This window comes from Trichechus manatus, unplaced genomic scaffold (assembly GCF_000243295.1).
Source record: "Trichechus manatus latirostris isolate Lorelei unplaced genomic scaffold, TriManLat1.0 scaffold00207, whole genome shotgun sequence".
NCBI classification, from domain to species: domain Eukaryota; kingdom Metazoa; phylum Chordata; class Mammalia; order Sirenia; family Trichechidae; genus Trichechus; species Trichechus manatus.
The window spans coordinates 4186223-4187860 of record NW_004444143.1 but is presented as its reverse complement, the minus strand read 5'-3'; the positions used below and the strand labels follow the sequence as shown (position 1 = coordinate 4187860).

Below are 1638 nucleotides of genomic sequence, written 5' to 3'. Positions count from 1 at the left end.
GAACTATTCAGGAGTCAGACATCGCCTTCCATTTCCGAGTCTACTTTGGCCATTGTGCGGTGATGAACAGCCTTCAGGCTGGGGGCTGGAAGAATGAGGTGAGGTCCTCCCATGTGCCCTTTGTGGATGGCCAACTTTTTGACCTGCGTATCTTGGTGCTGCAAAATGAATACCAGGTAGGTGTGCCCGCAACCCCACTACCTGGCCTCTGGTGGCTCTCAGAGGGGAGGTAGCTCCCCTGGTCTGCCCCCAGGAGGCCCTCGGGGTCCGTCTCAATAACTACTGCTCCCTGGCTCTCAGTTACAGAGCCCCATGGCCTGTTCTGCCCTTTTCTGTCCTTTCCTCAAATCTGCCTGGGTTTGAGGGTCAGCTCTCATGCCATTTCCCCAGGGTGGAGAGTGTCTTCTGTCTACACCCACAGCTATCATTTCCACCGGTACTGTTGTTTAAATTTTTATACAGCTAAATGGTTAACGAATACATATGAATAAAATAATTTTCATTAGTCCGAAACTAAGTATTCCTCTCACAACTCATTCCTGAACCCCAATCCTCCTTCCCAGGACAACAACTGTTACTAGTTGCTTCACTCTCTCTCCAGAGACAATCTGTTCTCATATAAGTGTATATATAACAGATATATACATACGTATGTATATGTATGGAGCCCTGGTGGCACAGTGGTTAAGAGCTTGGCTGTTAACCAACCAACATGTCGGCAGTTCAAATCCACCAGCTGCTCCTTGGAAACCTGATCAGGCAGTTCTACTCTGTCCTATAGGGTTGCTATGAGTTGGAACTGTTGAAATAGTCACAAAAAGTAATCTGTAAAAATAAGCTTATTTGCCGGGTTTTGAAGTGTAATGGGAATTTTCCAGGTGGACCGTGTGTGTACTGGGGCAGATGGGGAAAGCAAGGCTGAACGCTGCTTCAGTGGTTTACTGTATTTCTTTCTGCAACATTTTTCCTCTTGCAGGTAGTGATAAATGGCCAACACTGTTACAGCTTTGCCCACCGACTCCAGCCGGGGTCTGTGAGGATGATGCAGGTGTGGAGAGATGTTTCCCTGACTTCGGTGGATATCTCCTAGGGAGCGAACTGATGACACTCTCCATGGTCCAGAAGCGCCCTTGATCTTTGTGACCATGGAATTCACAGAGCTCACTAATAAAATCAGTTTCCCCTTGCCCTTCCCCCACAATTGGTCATTAAAAGTTATGCAAACTTTACAGGATCTGGCTCAAGGAATCAAAAAGGATAAATTGTCTCTAGCACATTCAGTGTGTAAAAATGGTGTGGGAGGTGGTGTCTGACCTCCTCTAACTTCACAATGGGGAAAGAGAATCAAGACCAACAGCCCAAGGCTGATTCCTATGAGGCAGAGGTCAGACATGCCTCCTCTCTCTGCCACCTTTACCAATTCTGACACCAACCGTCCCTCCCATGGCACTCTCTACTGCTCTGCTGGGTTCAATAATTCATTGCAATGGCCATACAGAACTCACAAACAATACTCACAATTATGGGGTTTATTAGGGAAGTAACAGGTTACAATTCAGGTTGAGGAACGCTCAGGATATAGTTCTTCCATAAGGACAGCTTCTTCCCAACTGTGCTCGCAGGCACACCTCTCTCTGG

The 1638-nt window shown here is 47.2% G+C and overlaps 1 protein-coding gene across 1 annotated transcript; it reads left to right on the top strand.

The window, feature by feature from the left end:
* Positions 1-11: 11 nt before the first annotated feature.
* Positions 12-1237, top strand: LOC101356920 (galectin-10). Its single transcript, XM_023742317.1, has 2 exons — positions 12-176; positions 977-1237. Exons 1-2 carry the CDS (start codon positions 63-65, stop codon positions 1088-1090), a joined length of 228 nt encoding a protein of 75 aa, XP_023598085.1. The 5' UTR covers positions 12-62; the 3' UTR covers positions 1091-1237.
* The last annotated feature ends 401 nt before the right edge of the window (positions 1238-1638 follow it).